Source organism: Betta splendens, chromosome 4 (genome assembly GCF_900634795.4).
Source record: "Betta splendens chromosome 4, fBetSpl5.4, whole genome shotgun sequence".
Lineage (NCBI taxonomy): Eukaryota > Metazoa > Chordata > Actinopteri > Anabantiformes > Osphronemidae > Betta > Betta splendens.
In genome coordinates this window covers 10,675,592-10,694,434 of record NC_040884.2, presented here as the reverse complement: position 1 = coordinate 10,694,434, position 18,843 = coordinate 10,675,592, and the positions used below count along the sequence as shown (strand labels likewise).

General features: G+C 42.4%; 1 protein-coding gene across 3 annotated transcripts in view; it reads left to right on the top strand.

Moving 5' to 3' along the window:
- The window catches only part of kdm4b (lysine (K)-specific demethylase 4B), a 29,328-nt gene extending 14,178 nt beyond the window's left edge, over positions 1-15,150 (top strand). For 2 of the 3 annotated variants that reach the window (XM_029146353.3, XM_029146354.3), the window contains exons 9-22: positions 2,610-2,806; positions 3,149-3,387; positions 3,637-3,884; positions 4,076-4,196; positions 5,287-5,447; positions 5,544-5,745; positions 7,035-7,111; positions 7,438-7,493; positions 7,807-7,915; positions 9,606-9,797; positions 10,596-10,778; positions 11,033-11,152; positions 12,641-12,733; positions 13,046-15,150. In XM_029146353.3, coding sequence (XP_029002186.1) covers positions 2,610-2,806; positions 3,149-3,387; positions 3,637-3,884; positions 4,076-4,196; positions 5,287-5,447; positions 5,544-5,745; positions 7,035-7,111; positions 7,438-7,493; positions 7,807-7,915; positions 9,606-9,797; positions 10,596-10,778; positions 11,033-11,152; positions 12,641-12,733; positions 13,046-13,561 — 2,514 coding nt within the window. In that variant the 3' untranslated portion in view covers positions 13,562-15,150. The other variant, XM_055507822.1, reaches the window with a different exon arrangement.
- The last annotated feature ends 3,693 nt before the right edge of the window (positions 15,151-18,843 follow it).

Genomic DNA, 18,843 nt, shown 5'->3' with positions numbered 1-18,843 from the left:
ACAGCACAGAAAGTAAAAGTGAGATCTCATACTGATCTCATAGCAGGAGCTTTAAACTTGAGTGATATTCGTTTATTTATTTAGCTTGTCTACATCAGCCACTTGCTTGGAGACGATAAAGTCTCTTGTTCTATCTCACTTAACATCTTCCATGTTTCTTCTGCTGTCTTTGGCTCAAGGAGTCATTTGTCAGGTTGTTTGACTCTCTCTACTCTAATTCCCCTCTCCCTCCCCCACCAAACCCTGTTCTGTCAGCACCAAACAGGACAGTGAACGATGGGTCTCTCTATTGAATTTGTCACCGTTTGGGGGCTGCCAGCATGCGGCACAGAGACCGAGGGACCGAGCTTGGCCGCGCTTCATGTCCTAGTGTTTCTAAATGCAACCTTTGCGACTGCTGACCCATATACCTGACTTACTGAGCAAACACACACCAGCAGTCTGCTCCCAACACACGAGCTCCATTAACCTTTTGCTTCCAACCTGTACATTAAATATTAGCCATTTAACTTGTGTTCCTTGTCACTGACCATGTCGACCAGAATACAAGTATGCTTGATGGATTTGGTGAAAGCCCTGCGATCGCAAAGGGAGCCGGCAAATCATCACTGAAAAAAGTTCTGTCCACCACACCATGCTGCCGCAGCATGTAAACACCATCCGTATTCTGGGTCGGGCTCCTCAAGCAAAGCCTTGCTCTATTCGTTTGGAGCTTATTCACACTTGCCTGCTGCTCCCAGAGGCTCCCTGGGTGATTTTTCTGTCTGGAAGAGGAGCTCAAATCATCCTCCCAGTTCCCAGAATAAATCGCATCACTTTTTCATCCTGGAAGTGATTTGTAGATGACTCACTCTGTCTTCCTTGCGTTTGTTTGCAGACCTGTCTTGTTATTTGTCAACATGTTGCACTTAGACTTAGTTTCTATTAAACCTTGTTTAGGTTTTTGCCTTTTTCTAGGTTTACCACATTTTCAGAAACACAGGAGCTTCCTATGTGCACAGTCAGATTGATTGTTGTTGTTTTAATCTCTCCCTTTTTTGTTTGTTAGGCAGCAGTTAAATAAGGGCATAAAAGTTTCTCTTCATATTTTTTTCACCAAATTATGACATACGGGAATGTTTTGCAGAACCACAGTCAAATAAGGCCTCAGAAGTTTGTTCTCACTTCACAGCAGGCTTTAACAGTATTAGCAGCTGGTACATCTCTGCTCTGCATTATATTCTATATTGGGACTAATTTTACCTACTGAACACTGATCCCTCATTATTTTGATCATGGCTACTTCTGTGATCAATCCCAACATCAGGAATTGTACATAACCTTTTTTTGGCCACTGTGGGCCAGGTCAGACAGGTCAGACTCAAGCCTTGTTTTGTTATTAGCACTTGGCACCTACTCTGTGGACTGATCCATACTTGGTCCCTTGGCTCAAGGTTTTCTGTGGCTCCAACAATTTGGCTTCATTAGGAGACCAAGTATACTTCAGGGCTCATTGACTGCCTGGGAGTCAGTGTTTGTTTTCCCTGATTTGTACATGTCTGAATGAGTTTTCTTTAACCTAATTAATTTTTTTGGATAATAAAGTGTAGCTTATCCCCATCTTCGTGGCTTAGTTGGTAGAGCGTTGGCTTGGGGAGCGAAAGGGCCCAGGTTCAAGCCCACCAGAGCACCAAGTGTGTCCTTGATTAAGACACCTCGCACTAGCTCCCAGGCACCGCACTGTGGCTGCCCACTGCTCCCGGGATGGGTTAAAATGCAGAGAATAATTTCCCTAATGTGGGATGAATAAATAATAATAATATTTGACTTTTAAAACATACACACTCACCTAGTCTAGGAGCAATGTGTTTTTAGGTTTTAGTTTCCTGGCAGAAGGCTGTTTCCACTAAAGATTTCATGATGGTTGCAATGAGCTATAGTCATGCTTACTTGCCTCTGCCCTCACACTTCCCGCACCAGTGCCCTCAACCCGACACCATATTTTAATGTTTCTGTCTGTCAAGTGGTGTCTAGATGAGATGTAGGCTGGATATTGTTTTGTTAGGGAGGGAGAGCTTCTATGTTTCCAGTAATTGAACATGAGGCACTCACAACAGCTTGGGAAATAATAGCGCCAGAATGTAATACTGGGCACAAATCGAAATGTTTTGTCTCTCTTCCCTTTCTTTGTTTAATGTCCCTTTTTGTTTCATTCCTAAATGCCTTTTCCCCAAATTTACGTAGATCATTGAGATTTCATTTATCAGGACTGTAACTATACTGTTCTTCCTTCTCTACTCAGCAGAAACATTAGTCGATGTATAATGTGATTTTGAAGTGCATGACTTCAGAACACCTAGTGTGACATTTAACTGTTGGCATTTTATACATTGACAGCCTTTTGGGTTCTCCTGTGATTTTAAGTTACATCCCAGTCATTTTAGGCATTAAGATGATGGATGACTTTGTCCTGTTTCCTTCTTGCCTTAGCTTTAACTAAGCTTTTGATCTTTTAGGTGAAAATTGAGGTTGAAACAGCCAAAGGCTTGGTTTTTCAGTCAATACAAAGCTCTCTTTTTTTTCTGAAAAATGTGCTTCCTGTTAATGACCTCCTGGCATTTCCTCTGCAGTGTTCCTGTCGTAAGGACATGGTAAAGATCTCCATGGATGTGTTTGTGCGCTGCCTACAGCCCGATCGCTATGAGCTCTGGAAGCAGGGTAAAGACACCACAGTGTTAGACCACCTTAAGGCAACAGAGCTCAACAGCCCAGAGCTGGAGCGCTGGAGGGAGCACCGGGCTGCATACCGAGTAAACCTCCTGCAAAGGTGAGAGGTCAAATTACGCACAGTCTGCAGTCACACAACCAATGCCAACCTAAGGATGTTTAACATCAACTCTTTGTTTCTGCAACTTCATGGTTGGGCTTTGTGTGTCTTTTTCTAATTCAGTATAAGAGTTATATCTTATTTGCACTGCATTATATGTGTACTCAGGCATTAATAAACATATTTTGTGCATCAGATAATTAAATATATTTCAAATTTAAACAGTTACTCTCATCAGACTCACCGATTACAAGGAATTATGAAAATTATCCACTTCCCATTTAAAATTAATCATGTACAAATTTACTGCAAGTCTCACTTGTTGACCATACCTCAATTCAGGGCAATGCAGAAGATGAAACTGTTCAGGCGTTTGAAGCTGGAAGAGGTGAAGGTTCTGGCTGAGGAGGGAATTGAGCTGAATGCTGTTGAGTACCAGCGCCAGGTGGAGGTGCGGGACGCTCAGCGAAGACAGGAAAGGGACGATCGTCTAGCCAGAGAGGCCATAATGACCCTGGAGGCCATGGAGCGTGAGGAGCAGGAGGCTGCTGCCAAAGCAGCAGAGGCTGCAGGTGTAGAGGGTGAGGACTGTAGTCTGTGTGTGAAGACAATCTGTCAGATCACTGATTTAAATAGTAGTTGTGGAAAAGTCTTTAACAGATAGCTGGATGACACTAGTTTTGAATTAGAAAATGTTTAACATATAAAACCTTCCAAATCTATAATAACTGCAATTTTGTCTCTATTGCATTTCTATGCTACCCATTGTTCTTGGTGAGTCATCATGCCTTCTGAAGATTTTTTTTTTGGTCTCTGTTTCTCTTTGCCAGTACAAGAACTAGAGGCCAAACCACAGACCTTGACAGAGGACACTGAGAAAAAGAAGCAGAAAAAGCAAAAGAAGACGTCAAATAGTAGTAATTCAGTCAGTGGATTCCAGGAAGTGTTTCAAGAGTTTGCTACATCTGCTATCAAGGATTCAAAGAATGTAATGCTCAGCGGTCAAGTGGGGAATCAGCTAAACCCAAAGCAGATAGAATTCCCAGAAGATAAGAAGTTGGACGTCAGTGCGTCGCAGGTGAGACTGACTACGACACCAAGTCTACATCTTTTGATTAGTGCAAAGCTGCGGTGTCCAAAATCTGATTTTGTTGATATTTTACTTCACAAATATGAACAATGTTCACCAGATTATTATTTAACATCAAAGGAAAGGTTGAAAATCACTAACCAAATATTACATCACAAACCAAATGTGTCTTTTCTCAGGCTTCCTACCCCAAGATGAAGATGCCAACAGAGGTGAAGAAGAGTCGACGCCACCCGCTCAGCAAACCGCCCATGCGTTCCCCTCTGTCCATAGTTAAGCAAGACCCAACGAGCGACAAAGGTATTTGGATATATTGGAACAGTCTTCATGTATCTGAATTCATAAAAAACATGCCTTAACATAACACTGCACAAAGAAGAGTTATTCTGTTTATAATCTTAAGTTGGAAGTGTTTTCAATCTGTGAAAAGCTCACTGTGATGGTAATGACTCCAAAGCTCTGTTTATTTTCCTTTTTATGCTATTATTATGTCCACACACTTATCGATCTGGAGATTCTTGCCGTCCAATTATCTATTTTGAAGTCACATTAAAACGGCTGAAGCCAATTTAGGGTGCATTCTCTAGCTGTGTTATTGATGTATTAGGATAAAGTAAGGGCTAGTTATGTGAGACCAGGGGATTAAATGGGGATCTTGTGAATAGACCTCCCTGTTTTTATTTAAGGTTCACCAGTCTCATTTGGATCTGTAGCTTCAGTGACTTGTGAATTAGTTCATCTAAAAGTAGCAAGTTGCTTGAGTCATGTGCGCGGTGATTGGGCAGTAAAGAGTGTTGCTGGCATCTAGGATGAACTAATCTATTGTAATGGAATTTGGTCTGTCTTTGTTATTATATACTATCATTTCACATTATCATGTTTTGTCTAATGTCTGTTATTGGTAACTGGGGTGAAAGAGCTTGTTGTTGAGCTTGAGAAGAACATCTGCTCATGTCAGGTTGACCTGTCCTTGATTGATCCCCGAGGGTTCTGGGAAATCGAATAGAAAAAACACATATCTAAACATCTAGACTTTGTTCACGCCTTATTTGGACAGAGGCTGATAGCTGTGGTGAACGTTTTAAAACAGGAGGACCACGGTGGCTTAGTTTCAGAGTGTTTGCTGGGGACTACGTTTGCTGCTGCCTCATCATCCTCTCAAGAATTCCTTTGGCAAGAACTCAAATCTGGTGGTTTTCTCCCGCTGCCTCCTCTCTATCCTTTTATTTATTTATTGTTTAATCATCTAATGTAATGAATTCACAATAATTGATTTGAAATCTGCATCTGCTTGAATTTTCTTAAATCTGCTGTAGTATCTGTACTAAAAATGCTTCATGTGCAGAAATTAAGGTGACACCTCTTAATGTAGTCAATGTTTGACCTGCAGACTTATCCTCCTCCATGCCGTTGGATAGCAGCATGAAGAAACAGGAGCACCTGTGGCAAAATCACTCGCCCAACTTCCTGGCAGAGAAGTCTTTTAATGCTGCAGTGGCAACTCTGCAGCCTTACTGTGCTGTGTGTTCACTCTTCTGCCCCTACACAAAGGTATTAAATGTCGAGAGGCACATGGGCTTCATGGCTTAATCTAGAATACAAATCATTCCCTTAGTTGAATCTTTTTGCTACCTGTGGCCTTTCCAGAGAAACAAAGACCTCTCTGCTGTGGGAGACGCCCAGCACACTCCCATTCCAGGACGAGGCAGTTCTACTCGTCCGCTGGTGCCAGAGATGTGCTTCAGTGTGGGTGCGAACACGGAGCCTCCACCCACCAACTCTCACATCGGGGAAGATGGAACCAGTCTACTGCTTCACTGTTCAGCGTGCGAGTTACAGGTTCATGCAAGTGAGTATAAAAAGTTCAACTCTGCAAGAACGCCTGTGTCAAAGTACCACTAGGTCAGTTTAACACTACAGTAATGGCAACTAGTAGACAAGACAAGATGCCACAAACTCCAAACATCAGTTCAAACTTCAGCTAATATTATTGTTGAGTTTTGTTTTTTGTTTTTTTGTTGTTGTTTTTTTTAAACAAACTCTTTCTACACATCTGCCAACCTGAGCATTTTCTGTGCTGACTTCTGGCTTATACTAGTAGTTTATCCCTGAACCTTAGAAAATAGAGTTGGGAAAACATGGAAGCAGCAAAGATGAGACCTTCACAGCACAATTCCCCATTGCCACGCTCAGAGGGCTCCTAGATTAACTCTCCTTGACACCGGTTAAAGTAGCTGTGAGGTTTCTCACGTAATGTAGCAGCACTCCATAAATTTTCAGTGCTATTATTTACCCTGCTTTTGCGAAATTCAAGCAAATGCATGTGTTTGTCAGGGCAGAGCCTGAAAAGAGGAGCAGCTTGTTCACATTTGTGTTTGAGTGAGTTGACTAAGGGATCTCATGTGCTTGCCTGACTCCTTTTTATTGGCATGTTAGCACTTTTGTAAAAACACATCTTTTTGCTTTGTCGGTTTTTAATCAAAGCGTAAAACAAATGCACATATGCCAAGAATGATTTAGTCTGTTCTTGCTCGTGATTTGTCCAAATAACCTTTAAAATACATATAATGAATGCTGCCTTTTACATCGCAAGCACATTCATTTTTTATTTCATATCCACTGACTCCATTGTGCATAAATTCACAATCATAAAAACTCAAAATACCTTTTTAATCTGTAAAAGCACCTAAATCAGACGCACACACAAGCACACACAAGCAAGCACCAGGTCTCCTGGGTTCCCATTATCCCCAAAGCTGGAGTGCACCTTCAGAAAGGCCGGTTCATTAGTCATCCAGGGATGAGACGGGCTCGGCTGGGGGAGCAGCTCTGTTACTGAGAGGAGTACGTGAAGCAGAGATCTCATGTCAGAGACACCCACACTCATTGTTGGAAGAGAACATTCATTCAAAAATTATCAGACTTTTCTGTGTGTTACATAAACATGTAAGTGTTCTCTATCTGGGGCACAGATAGAGATGAGAAAAGTAATGCAGCTTTGTAGTTTTCTGTTTGATTTGATCATAAAATGCAAGATAATTCTTACTCGGCCCACATATTCACACAGTCTTGGTGGACGAAGTGGTGCTTGGGAGACACAAAGTGAACGATTTGTGAATTCATTAATCTCTCTTGCAGGTTGTTACGGCGTGAAGCCAGACTCTATAGGCGATTCCTGGATGTGCTCCAGATGTGCGGCTGAACACTGGACAGTGGTGAGTGGCAGTACTTCTGAAACTCCACATTGCAACAACCTCTGATGCATCTACTCTCTTCATCTCATCTCATCTTTTGTTCACCACTTTTTTTTCTATATTTTAAAGTACAACATAATGAAAACACAGCTTTTTATTTTTTTATTTTTAATGCATGCTTGACAAAAACTTTTTTTCTTTAATTTTCTTACCCAAATATGAATAAAGTTTCATTGTATAATCAAGCAGTTATTAGGGTGAAGGAAAGGTGCTCACACAGCAAAGCACTTTGACAGTGAATGGAAGGAGATTCAGTGACTGAAACGTGACGTTTGTGTGTTTTCCAGGAGTGTTGTCTCTGTAACTTGAGGGGAGGAGCGTTGAAGATGACCACAGACAACAGGTTAGTGGGCATGAACCTGAGTGGTTTTAATACAATTTTTCTGGTAGAAATGCATTCAGCTACATGAAATATTCTAATATTTTTAGTGTGTCTAACAAATTTAGCTACTGTTATTAAAATCAAGTTAGAGGGGTCTTTGTGGTTGCTTGTTCATAGCTTTCTTCATGATATTCACAATCTCTGGTTTTGGAGCAGTTGTATATTACCTCTGGCTGAATTTGTGCTGACAGCCCTGCACGTTCAGAAGTAGAAGAATCCTGCCTCTGATGTTTAAACTCATGATGGTTTATGGTGCCTCCTTCACTGTCATCAGGTGGGTCCATGTCATCTGTGCCATTGCTGTGGCTGAAGCTCGCTTCGTCAACGTGATTGAGAGGGAGCCGGTGGATGTCACTGCCGTTCCAGATACCCGCAAGAATCTGGTACGTTGAAAAGATGGGAAAACGGCCAAGGAGTTTCTGGGGTTTCACTCTGCCTTGTTATCAGAAGGTGGCGGTCAATGTTTAAACTCCTTTTGCTGTCAGCTTAGCCTTTGTCTTGTGCTAAATCTGGCAGCCAATTATTGTTTTCTCATCTTAAAATTTCTGCAGTGTTTTGCAACTGTATCTTTTTATTTATTTATTTATTTATTTTTTATAGCTCACTCTTTCTTACTCTTGCCCGCCCTCCTTCCATGGTGGATAATTTTTTTTTTTTTTTTGCAAGCTGTGGAGTAAAACAGATGTGTAGAGAGGAATGGCAGAATAATCAGCTGTCATTTCTCACTGTGCTAAATGAACTGCATCGATCCCGTGGGCAGGAGGAACATCCCCTACTTCCCTCATGTCTTTGAGCACAGCTCCTCTCCTCTCCTCTCCTCTCCTCTCCTCTCCTCTCCTCTCCTCTCCTCTCCTCTCCTCTCCTCTCCTCTCCTCTCCTCTCCTCTCCTCTCCTCTCTCCATCCCTCCATCCCAGTCATTGCTCACGCCCCATCTCCCTTTCCCACTTCACAGGCAACAGCAGTGCTTACTGGTGCATTATCTCAAATCTACAAATAATGTCACCTCTCTCCCTCGCTTTCTCTGTGAATAATTTGTCAAAGACAAGCTGGGTGACATTTGCATCCGAGTGCTGTCAAAGCAGGTTTCCTCCAGTTCTCCTTTAAAGGCCAAGAGAAGCTTTGCAGCCTAATGATTTGGATGACTGGGCTGATCAGATGTTAACAGATGCCTGAAACCGGTTTCTAGTGCTGTGTTTAGCAATCTGTTTGTTTGTTTTTCATCTTTTGAGAATTGTTTCTGTGATGGAGAGGTTTGATTAATTTCACACCAGCTCAGTCTTCCTAGGTTTTACCTTTTCCTTAAGGCAGAGCGGCATCTTGCACCTAGAATAACTTAAATTTTTGTTTTTTAACTAAAATTGCCTCCGTCATCAGTACATAGATGATGTTTCTGACCAAAAGAGGCCAAGAGCCTAACCACTAGGCTCCACCAGGACTTGTACAACATCCCTGACTGGTTCATAGTCAACAGATGATGAGTGAATATGTTGTGTTGAAGGGAAGGAAATGAAGGTTGTGAAGTTGTTGGTACAGATTGGTCAGAATTGAACAGTCAGGAGTAGAACCCGTTTGTGGACAAAGGCAAAGATTTGGTTGGCTGGTGGTAATTTCACACTCAGAATGTGGGGATGCAATGAAAGGATTTCAAAGGAAAAGTGCTCCAAGGGAGAATAGCAAATTCCTTTTATGCTTGTGCAATGGTGGTGGTTGAACAAGTGATGCAAGACATGAAAAAGTATCCAGGAGAAGGATTTTTGACTCGTACTGACTGAGGGGATATGAATGAATTTGCTGTTTTTAAGAGAGTGGTGAATCTCATTACACTACTGGCATGAAGCCTGCTCAAACCTGTTACGTGCATAGCTGAAAACATTCGCTCTGTTTTTAATGATCAGGAACTGGTTCGAGCACCAAGCAGAATCAAAGGCAACACGAAGTGAATTTGTTTCCTGTGATCCTTGAACATCCATGAAAGAGTGCAAGAAATGAAAATAAGCTTACGAGATCTACGGGGATTTGTCTCTAACCTGAATCACCAACCGAAGTCTTTATTCTTTTTGTTCTCATTGCAGAAATGCGTGTTCTGCCATGGCAGCAGTGCCACCCAGAACCGTGGCGCCTGCATCCAGTGCTCATACGAGAACTGTGCCACCTCCTTCCATGTCACCTGTGCCCAGATTGCTGGAGTAGTGATGACACCTGCTGACTGGCCTTACGTGGTGTCTGTCACATGCCACAAGCATAAAAAAAGGGTCGCCACGAAGGTAAGTGCCCATCAACAGAACCTGTGTTCAACAAAGGTCGATCACTGACTAAAGAGGCTAAACTAACTTATCTATTTAACGCTTTAAAAGTATACACATCAAAGAAAGCTGCTACTTTGAGTCTGAAGTCAATATCACAGATAGGTCATTGGTAAAATATCGGTTGTGATGCATTTACCGAAATTTCCAGGCTATAAAACGCATCCAAATTTAAACCGCACCCATTACATTTTTTTTCCATAGACCTCCTTTCATAGACCATAAGCCGCAGGTGTCCACGCAACATGACAGATTTAGGCAGATAATACACAGTTACGATTTTTGTAACTTTTAATTAAATACTAATATAATAAATTAAAATATTAATAAAAGTAAATGTGTATTTACAGCTTTGTTTAAAAAAAATAAAAAGTACAGCAGTGTACCACAAAAGTAATTGATCACTATATATCACTACCTTCTGCGCATTAAAACCACTAAAGCAGTCGTCTTCAGTGTCAGAATTAAAGGGCCTCACAATTACTTCGTCACACACTTTCTCTTTCTTTCTTTTGCTGTGTTGATTTATTTCCTTGTAGCTTCTGTTGGCATCTTGACTGACAGGCATTTTGGACTTTACTTCTTGGTGATTGTTTTGGCTTTTGTTGGGAGCAGCAACTTCTGCATGTGCACCCTTTGTAAGATTTAGCATTATTAAGTTACTGTCTTTTAGTGTGGAGAGTTCAGCTGGAGCAAACAGTGTCTGAGGTTTCTGTAATTTTACCAATATAAAACCTCTGTAAATGTCCCTCTTTTCAGCCACGGACACCCAAACCACCCAAAAGCGCACAGAGTCTTACACTGGGCCAGAAGGTGATTGGTCGAAACACTGACGGCTGGTACTATCACTGCATCATCATCGGCATCGCTACACAGACGTTTCTCGAGGTCAACTTTGATGACGGGTCATACTGTGACAACTTGCATCCAGAAAACATATTGGTGAGTGACGCCTACCAGTCCCCCCCCCCCCCCCCCCCCCCCCCTTTTTTTTTTTTTTTTAAACCAGACACACATCCTAGCAACCAGTATTTGCTGTGGAGCTGCAGCAAAACATGAACCAGCTTTTATTAGCTCAACATGAAAAAATTAATATTGTACTGCTACAAAGTCCATTTAAAGCAGGTTGAATTAAGTGGCTCAAATGTTTTCATTGTCATTCATCCTTCTGCCTCCATCTCTGTCGTCTCCTTCAGAGCCATGACTGCCTGCGCAATGGTCCTCCTGATGTGGGGGAGTTAATTGTGGTCAGCAACCCAGAGGGTCAGGTCCTCAACGCTTCCTTTATCAAGCAGCACACTCACAAGCTGTACCAGGTGAGGAAAACAAATCAGACCTGAGTCAGAAAGATGCTGCAGTAGCTGTGAGGAAAGACTCAACTAGAGGTCAGATTATCGGGCTTGTGCCTAGAAGGTCAAAGGTTCAGCTTTACACTAAAAGAAAAGTCCTCAGCACAGTTTCATTATGTTGTGGAGCAGAAACACTGGTCAGTAAAGTAATGTGTGAGCAATGGCATCACTTCTTCTTCTGCAGTGTGACTTGAACCTGTGAACTCTTGGTAACAGGCTGCTCCGTCTAACGGCTTTGCCACCCTCTGATTTGATACCTTGATGTGGTATTTATCTACATGAGAGAAGCTCTGCTGCCCTTGTAGATTATGGGAGAACATTTTGATACAGTGGGGCATTAAAACATAAAGCTTAGAAGCTTTAGCATCACTGGTGCATGCTGAGGAATTTATGGGGCTAATACTGTATGTGCTGTGCTTTCATGATCCTGCGACTGGTGTCGATGGAGGCCATCTTGAAAAAAAAAAATGATGTATTAGTAGACAAGGTTAAATAAAGCTGTTCATGCTAAAATCTCCTCTCATTCTTTATATGTAAGTGATTGCATTTTTAAATACATGCACACGGAGCAGGAACAGGATTTATAGAAACACTGTGATGCAGACATAACTTGCTGAGCAAGTATCGAAGTATGGATTGTATAGTCAGTGTGAGAACACATCAGATATATATTAGCAGTATATTCAACCGGTCTGTCTGTCTGTCTGTCAGTAACAAGCTTGTGTCCTTGATTCATTCATTGTGTCTCCTTTGTCCACTACTTTGCTCTTTAGAAGGTAAATTAGTATTACGTGATCTGTGCTCTTTTCACAGCTTAATGTAGCCTACTGGCTACGATGGTAAGAGTCCTGACAAGAATGTTGTTACAATGAGTCACAATCAAGCCTCCAGCTGGCTGCTGTGTTGGGGCCACAGTCCTGACCTTGCCCGTTTTCTGCTCAGAATTTATCAGTATCTACATTTACATTTAAAACACTTATCCAAGAACGAGCAGCTTTAGGGTTCAGCCTCACCGTCAAGGGCATTTTAACATTTTAACAACGCATGCTTCATAATGAGATGCAACCTATGACTTTCGGGGTATGTATTTTATTGATTATACCACCCCCATACTCTTCCATTTTCATGAATGTGTCTTTTTTACCATACATAGTGTGTGGCCTGCATTCAGAACTACCAATCATGACTTTGTTTACAAGCACTTAAGTAACCAGTTTATGCAGAGAACTCAAGTAGCTGTCAAGTAACACATACAAGTGCAAAGGAGGAGTCAACTCATTTAACTTGCAGATTTTATCTCCACTGAGACAATAGCCTGAAATTTCGAATAAGGCATGACAAGGCTACATGGCGTCTTGGTGACAGGGTTATTTAAGTTCATGTAAACACACTATAACCAACTGTGTTCTATTAGAAGATGTTTGACGAATCCAGACGTTTTTTATTTGTGTGCAGGTTGAGTTTCAGGACCAGACTCAGCTGTTGGTTAAACACTCGGACATCCATCACCTGGATCAAGAGCTGCCCAAGAGGGTCCGAAGTAGACTTGTAAGTATTTTAGAGGTGTTTTTAGTTGCTGTATTTACATACGTAACAGATCATGGTCTTGCTTTAATGATAAATTAGATGTTTAGCGGGAAACCAGACCCTCATGCATACTGAGGTATACCCTTTTCTGTATAGACAAAATGTTTGAAATGTGAGAGTGATGCAGGTTTATATGCACTTGAGTGACCAGGTTACTCAGGTTATTAGGTCTGTGTAAATTATAGGCAAGTCTGTTTCCTGGTTGATCTAAACTTGGATGGTATGGTAATATGCTGGTTGTAGTGCAAGTCTAAAATGCTTTTTTGTTTTCAGGCCATTCCGTCGGCCCAAGAAGACTTGTCTTCAGCAGATGAAGCCCAAGCAGCCAAACGGCGCTGCCTGCCTCCTAGCTCCACGTCACCTGCTGACACCCCCATGGAAACAATTGCGCCGTCCACCAGCCCACTACCTACGACGCCAGTAGCCACACCAGCAGCAGAGCTTCATAGTATTAGTAGAGCACAAACCTCAGAACCTCCGTGTCAGCCCAGCACAACCCCACAGGATGCCCCTGCCCAAACCAGCCGTATTCAAATGGCCCCAAAGACCCCAATGGACACGAGTGTTGCCCTCACCAACACTGTCACAGAGTCAGCCCTGTCCTTGGACCCCACGCTTACCCCGGACACCACATTGAACTCTGATCCCCTCCTGACCGCCACGACCCCCTCCCAGCCGCCCCAGCCCATGCCTGACGGCTACACGCCAAGCAGCGGCTACGTTACCTACATGGAGACGCTGCTCCATTCCCGTTTCCCTCAGGACGATGGCCCCAGACCCCTGTATTAAACTCCACTATGTTATTACTCAGCCAACGGAAGCTGAGCCAATAGGAAGTAAGCTAATGGAGGCAGAATCTACAGAGTGCTGATAATGGGAAGAAAACATTTCCTGGACACGGACACACAAGCACTCTTTTAATGCATGTTGCTTTTCTATTTTTGATTTAATGTATTTGCAGTGGTACTTCAGCCTGCACTGAAGGAGCAACTAAAGAGGACAAGGTTTTTTTTAATTTGTAATATTATTTTAATTATTATTATTATTACTATCAATAATGATGATAATATTGTGTGTTGCCTTTTTATTTAGCATTTTCTGTCTTTAATTAGCTGCTGTGCTTGTGCTTCTTCCGTCTTAATATGAATATGTCTCTGGGTGGTATCAACTCCATACCTCATTAATTAATTAATGAATTAATTAATTAATCCATTAACGCCACACTCCTGTTTTGGTTTTCTAGGGGCTAATAATACTGATGGCAGCCTTTACAGCAGTGAGGCCTGGTATGCCCCCCCCCCTTTTTTTTCTCCTTTTTTTTTTTTTAAAGAAATAACCAGCAACAAAATATATTTTTGGACACTTTGAAACCGTTGGGAGAGGAAGCGTCACGTTGTTCACCACACACACACACACACACACACACACACACACACAGGATTTTCCCAGGACGGTGTTTTATTGTCAGATTGCAGGAGGTAACCTGGGGAACATGTATTGTAGGGGTAACTCAGTATTTAAATGTCTTAGCTATTGAAAGACTTATTTGTAATAGACTAATTGTGTTGAATGCAAACACTAGTAGACTTGTATGCAAGATGCATTAAAATTTTGTGAAGACGTGTCACAGTAGTTAACGAATGAGACCTTTATGTATTGACGTCATTGGTGGCTGCACTTCTCACTCGAATGCGTCTCAGGGTTCCTACATGTGAAACATAAATCTTGACATAACTAAGGAGTTAAGAACAACCAACCACTGAACTAATTGGGACATGAACATGTAGTTTATATTATTGCGTGTTCTCAGTTTTGTGCTGAGTTATCTGTTTATTGTCAAATGTCCTGTGATGAGGCCAAAAACAAGAAGTTAATTTAATATATGAAAGGAATTTTCTGATATTTGGAAAATGGAAAAATATGTAGGAACCCTAAGTAAAGGAATATTTTGTACTGTTCTTGGTTAAAATTGTATTGTATAAATTAATATTGTATATTGTTTAAGCTGTCTGTTTTCTATTACTATATGCTTTTTATGTTCGTTTTCTGAAGTGGATTCACAAACCTGGCCAATCTAAATATTACTTCCTTTGTTTTTGACAGATTTTTCAGACCTATTAATTTGTACTGATAACTGCAGCTTTTATCCTTGAATATGTCACGCGGTGCTACAGAGATATAATACTACTGATGGATTAATTTCTCAACACTCTCTTTGTAGATATCTCGGACCATGTGTATTGTGAATCCGATTTGTAAATGTCATTTATCCACCCAAGCCCCCTTCCCCTTCCCACCACCACTACAAGTGGAAGTTTCCAAACTAATATCAATCATCAAAATCTTATTTCATTGGGATTAAAGTGGGTTGCTAGTCACCAGTTGTTCTGTGTCTTTTGTTCCGTATTGTGAGTTTTATATATGTTACGAACATTAGCAAGTAACTGTAATATTAAGTAAACTGAGAGACAAACGGTTCAGTAAAGTTCTATCACAAGCAGTGACTGCAGCTGGTCTAAGAGTTGATCTGTAATTTAGCCACGAGCTGGCGTTCGTTTAGTCTGGACTGACTCTGAAAATCCTTTGTCACATTTGTATGCGAGCACAACAAGAAATCACTGATTGCATAGTTTGAAAACTTTTCATTCATGTGTTGATTGCGAGTCTTCCCTTCATATTTGAAGGGAAGACTTTACATTTCATCTGAAAGAAACCGCACAGATGGAGGTGACTTCATCTAAGGTGACAGGACTTGAGAATGTGTGTTATGTGTCTACAGGCCACTGTCTCGAGCTTTTTGATACAACTTGTGAACGAATTAGAAATTATTCCAATTATTCTACCAGGGATTAAATGTGTGTGTGTGTTTAATAAAAACCTGAACATACCCATCTGTAGCTTTATATTCACCAGTCAGTGCGCCTGGGGGATCCATAATTTGGCATCTTAGGGGAAAATGCTATCGCATTCAGCATGACATTCACTTTATGTTGAAATGCTTTTTCCTTTAATGCCTCGGGGGAAATGGTATTTTCTTCTATTTATTTTTGAGTAATGGTGATATTTAATTATGCCACTAGGGTTACCCCAGGTCTGTGTGTAATCGCCTTATTAAGACGCGATCCTCCACCACCTCTTGCTCAGACGCAGCGAATGAAAGTGTATTTTCAATAATTGGCAGTGCGAACACCAGCGCTGCTGTTTATATTCCTCATTGGCAGGAATTCTGTCTGCACATTAAGCACGCAGCAGGGAAGTATGCTTTTCACTCGCGTGCTGCGCTCGTCACACAAGTTATTTTTAGATGATGTAATTAGTGGGAACCTCCATCAACACCAGCTGAAACTCCTTCACATGAATTCTGCAATTTGTATTTTTGGGAGCTGATTAACTTCTTTTGTGGGGGAATTTGACTCCGTGTCATAGGCCTCTACATGACAGTAAGTGTCTCTATCATGTAATCATCATTATTAGTGCACATCAACTGAATGCATTGGATTCTGTTCTTGGTGTGTGAGTGTGGAGCTTTGTTGCCACTAAGATTCCTTGCAAATAAATCTTTAAAAGGAACTGATGTCATTTGTTTGTACGTTTGCCAGATAGATAAAACTACACTACAGCCTGATGTGAAGGTGATGTGACCACTAGCAAGTGCTTTTACCACTAACATTGTTTTCCCCCTTCGTGTCCAGATACACTAACAGGATTCACTTTGACTCTGCAGCGTTAAGAGCTTCTAAATTTGGAGGACGGAAGGTGTGGAGAAGGAAGGTCACAGAAAGAACAAGGAATTCGTGTCTTACGGACAAATCGTTAATGTGGACATAAATACACACACTTCACGTACACTGCTAGCGGTGCACATGCCAAAGCCGCGCTGCCCTCTCCGGATCAGGGCGGTCATTAACATTCTGAAGTGCCCACCGCGCCTTTGCAGAGGAGCTGGGGAGGTGCCAGCTTGGCAATTACTTTAACAACTCCAGAGTTTGATTTCTTTATTCAGCTGAACCCAGCCCGAGGTAAATCTAAGGAGAAACGTGGGGAAAAAGACTCCAAAAGGACAAAAGTTAAAGTGGATCCAACTGTAGTTCACTGGGCAAAAGAACGTAGTATCTACGAATCCACGTAGCAGTGACATGGAGACGGGCCTCGATCCTGGGAGATCACGCGCACTCGCACGCAGGTCAAAAGGTCGCGGCATCCAGCGGGAGCTTGTCTGCACCACAGTGTCCTTCAGGAAGACATTAAAACCTCTAACCTGCCTGATGACTGTCAGACGGCCGAGTGACTCGCATGGAAATGGGAATGGGCGAATGCAGTGGGATCTAATTGCAGATGGAAGTGGCAATTATGTTGACAAGCTGGTTGGTATGACAGACTCCATTATAGCCTTAAGCTTCTATTACATTTCAGCCTAGTAAATCACATCACTGAAGCAATATTACCATAATGACTTAGTGGAGCTCAATCTGTCAGGCCTGTCCCTTGTTTGAAGGGGACTGGACTGAGTAGTTGGAAGTGGCTAATCTTTATGAACTCTTCTACACACAGAGGACTTTTAGGTGTATGTGTCCTCGGATCGTATTTACTGTAATAGTCGTCCACTGGGCAAACAAGCAGGGGGCCGGTGCCTGTTGTCCTGTTGCTGCTGAGTCACCAACACCACGTTTTCACCATAAACTTAAACTGGGGGAGTAGGATCACATTAAGTCATGAGGGATCGGTGTCGGAGAACGATCTGAGAGCTAGACTCCATTGCTTTGATGACCCTTGCACCTCTGTGACTTCTGGGGATCTGAATGCTGCGGGCAGTGGTGGAAAAACAACACGCTGCCATTTTTCTTCCAGTGAACTTAAACTCGATTCTTTTGGAAGTTGTTTTTGCCACATTTGGAGCGAGGAGGACAGCATCTAATGAGCAGGAGCAGAGAAGGACACCTGCAGCACCACCTGAAAGGCCGCTGCATGCCAAAATGACAAGCTCTTAATTTGAAAGGGAACCAACTCCAATGTTTTCCGCTCTCGGTCTCTCTCGCTCCAGACACAATTAACTGAAACGGAGAGAAGGTTTGTTGGGGAGCAAGAAAACAGTGTTGGTAAGTGCCGGCCCTTATTAATGAAGTGAATCTTCATCCAGTCACACACGACAAATAAATGGCCGCCCCCTTGGAGCTCTTAATCGGCCCATTAGTCTTGGAGCGACCACGGCCCCCCTCTGCCTTTCCCTCCTCCCTGGCTGCTTCCCTTTGGACCAGACCAGATCCATCCATCACCTCGTATTTGCATGCCGACCGCACACGCTGACGGAGCTGAGTGCACAGCTGGAGACGCTACATCATATTTAATCCTTTTCTTGTGCAATAAACACACATCACAAAGCCGCCTCCTCTCGCTCCATCATTTAAATACTCACATCATTCCTGCCTCTCACAAGGAACCTGCAAACTCATCCGTCCAAACTGGATGTACGGAAAACCGCTCACGTCCGCTCGTAGCGCTCCTGTCTGCCGCTCCTCGCGCTCTCGTTTTGTTTTATTTGCTGATGGATGAATTCAGCCTTTTTCCGAGAGAGACGCGCGGGCTAAGTAATGACCGCTTCTGCTCCCAGCCTGCTTAATTAATCAGCAGACCGCGTTCGGTGAGCTTCAACGTGCGGCACAACACAGCAAGCGGGGCTGCGTGCTCATCTGTATGTGACCCGCGCCGACTTTCCCTCCATTTTCATTCCATTTTTCAGCCGCTATGCGCTGCACCCTCTGCTAATTCAGCCGCTTAAAATCTCATTTCAGACACAATTAGCCTTTAGCCCGTCCAACTACCGTCGCCCGTGGTGTGGGTTTTTTTTTTTTTTTCACATCCTTTGAACACTTTCTTTCACTCCCTGATAAAAATCACAGAGGTTAGTGAAAAGAAGTTTTGATCATTTACAGGACAAAACACATTAAGGAGCCTTTTAGCAGGCCCATTGGGAGACTTAAACCCCTCGCTTGTTGCCATGCAGGGGTTATCAATGCTGCTGGGAGCCTTTAATTCAATCCTTTCTTTGCCAAAAGTTTTTTAATTACATTTGA